Below are 1,151 nucleotides of genomic sequence, written 5' to 3' on the forward strand. Positions count from 1 at the left end.
CGCGAAGCCTGGACATGAGCCCGGGGGGGCGGCCCGTGAAGGGGCCCAGGAAGACGCGGCGGCAGTCGTAGTCGTTGGCATAGAGGTTGTCCCAGATGACGGGGCTGCGGCCCAGGACGCCCTCCACCTCCTCCAGGAGTACCGGCGACAGCTCCCGTGACACCACCTTGGGGCCTGCCCCGGCCCGGCATGCACACGCACACAGCACATGTGGGGCACACGCACAGGGACATGTGGGGCACATGAATGGGGCACACGCACGCATGGGCACCAACCACAGAGACACCATTCGCACAGGCACATGTATGTGTGGGCACACAAGGACACACACAGGGATGTGTATAAACATGGACACGTGCCCAAGGGCGGGTGCAGGCAGACACCGACCATAAGCAGACGTAGATGCACACGCATGGCACACACCCACACCACCAGGGGCACACGCATGTTCAAGAGCACACAGACAAGGGGATGGGGTTTGAGAGAGACAGGGTGCTGGAAGGGGCCAGGCCCCCGTGGCCGCTCTGCCCATAGCCAGTGCCAGCTCAGGGCACCCAGGGGCCACGCGAGCCTGCAGGAAGCAGCTGGGGGCATGTCCGCACCGGGGCCCCGCTGGCTCCCGAACACCAGCCTGGGGCCAGCACCCCGTGCTCCTGCCCCAGCCCTGTGGGCGCTCACCTGTCCAGATGATGCCGATGCCCGGCAGCAGCTCCTGGCCCAGGCTCAGCAGGTAGCGGGAGCGGCTGGGGCTGGGGGAGCAGAGCGCGCTGCAGTACTCTGCACGAGAGAGCACGGGCGCCCGTCAGGGGACACGGGGCGTGCAGAGGGGCTGGGCGAACGGGTGAAACGGCGCGCTGCTGCAGGGTCAGAGCGGCTGAGGGGCATCTGATGTTGGGCTGCACTGGAGGAGAGCAGCGCTGGGGCATACTGGGCTTTGGGGGGTACTGGTGGGACACTGGGGGTACTGGTAGAGCAGTGGGGCCAAGGCTGAGCTCTGGGGCATGCTGGGCACTGGGGGTGCTGGTGGGGCAGTGGTTGGGACACTGGGGCATGCTGGGTGTTGGCAGGGCAGAGGGGCTGGGGACACTGGGGGTGCTGGCAGGGCAGTGGGGCCAGAGCTGGGAACGCTGGGGGTGCTGCCGGGGCAATGG

At 67.6% G+C, this 1,151-nt stretch overlaps 1 protein-coding gene across 1 annotated transcript in view; it reads right to left on the reverse strand.

The window, feature by feature from the left end:
• LOC102378650 (protein O-GlcNAcase-like) overlaps positions 1 to 1,151 on the reverse strand; it is a 16,062-nt gene that overhangs the window by 9,950 nt on the left and 4,961 nt on the right. The window contains exons 6-7 of the mRNA XM_025191909.1: positions 679 to 777; positions 9 to 174 (exon numbers count right to left, since the gene is read on the reverse strand). Of these exons, the coding sequence (XP_025047694.1) occupies positions 9 to 174; positions 679 to 777 (265 nt within the window). The remainder of the gene's footprint in view (positions 1 to 8; positions 175 to 678; positions 778 to 1,151) is intronic.

This window comes from Alligator sinensis, unplaced genomic scaffold (assembly GCF_000455745.1).
Source record: "Alligator sinensis unplaced genomic scaffold, ASM45574v1 scaffold1334_1, whole genome shotgun sequence".
Taxonomy (NCBI): domain Eukaryota; kingdom Metazoa; phylum Chordata; order Crocodylia; family Alligatoridae; genus Alligator; species Alligator sinensis.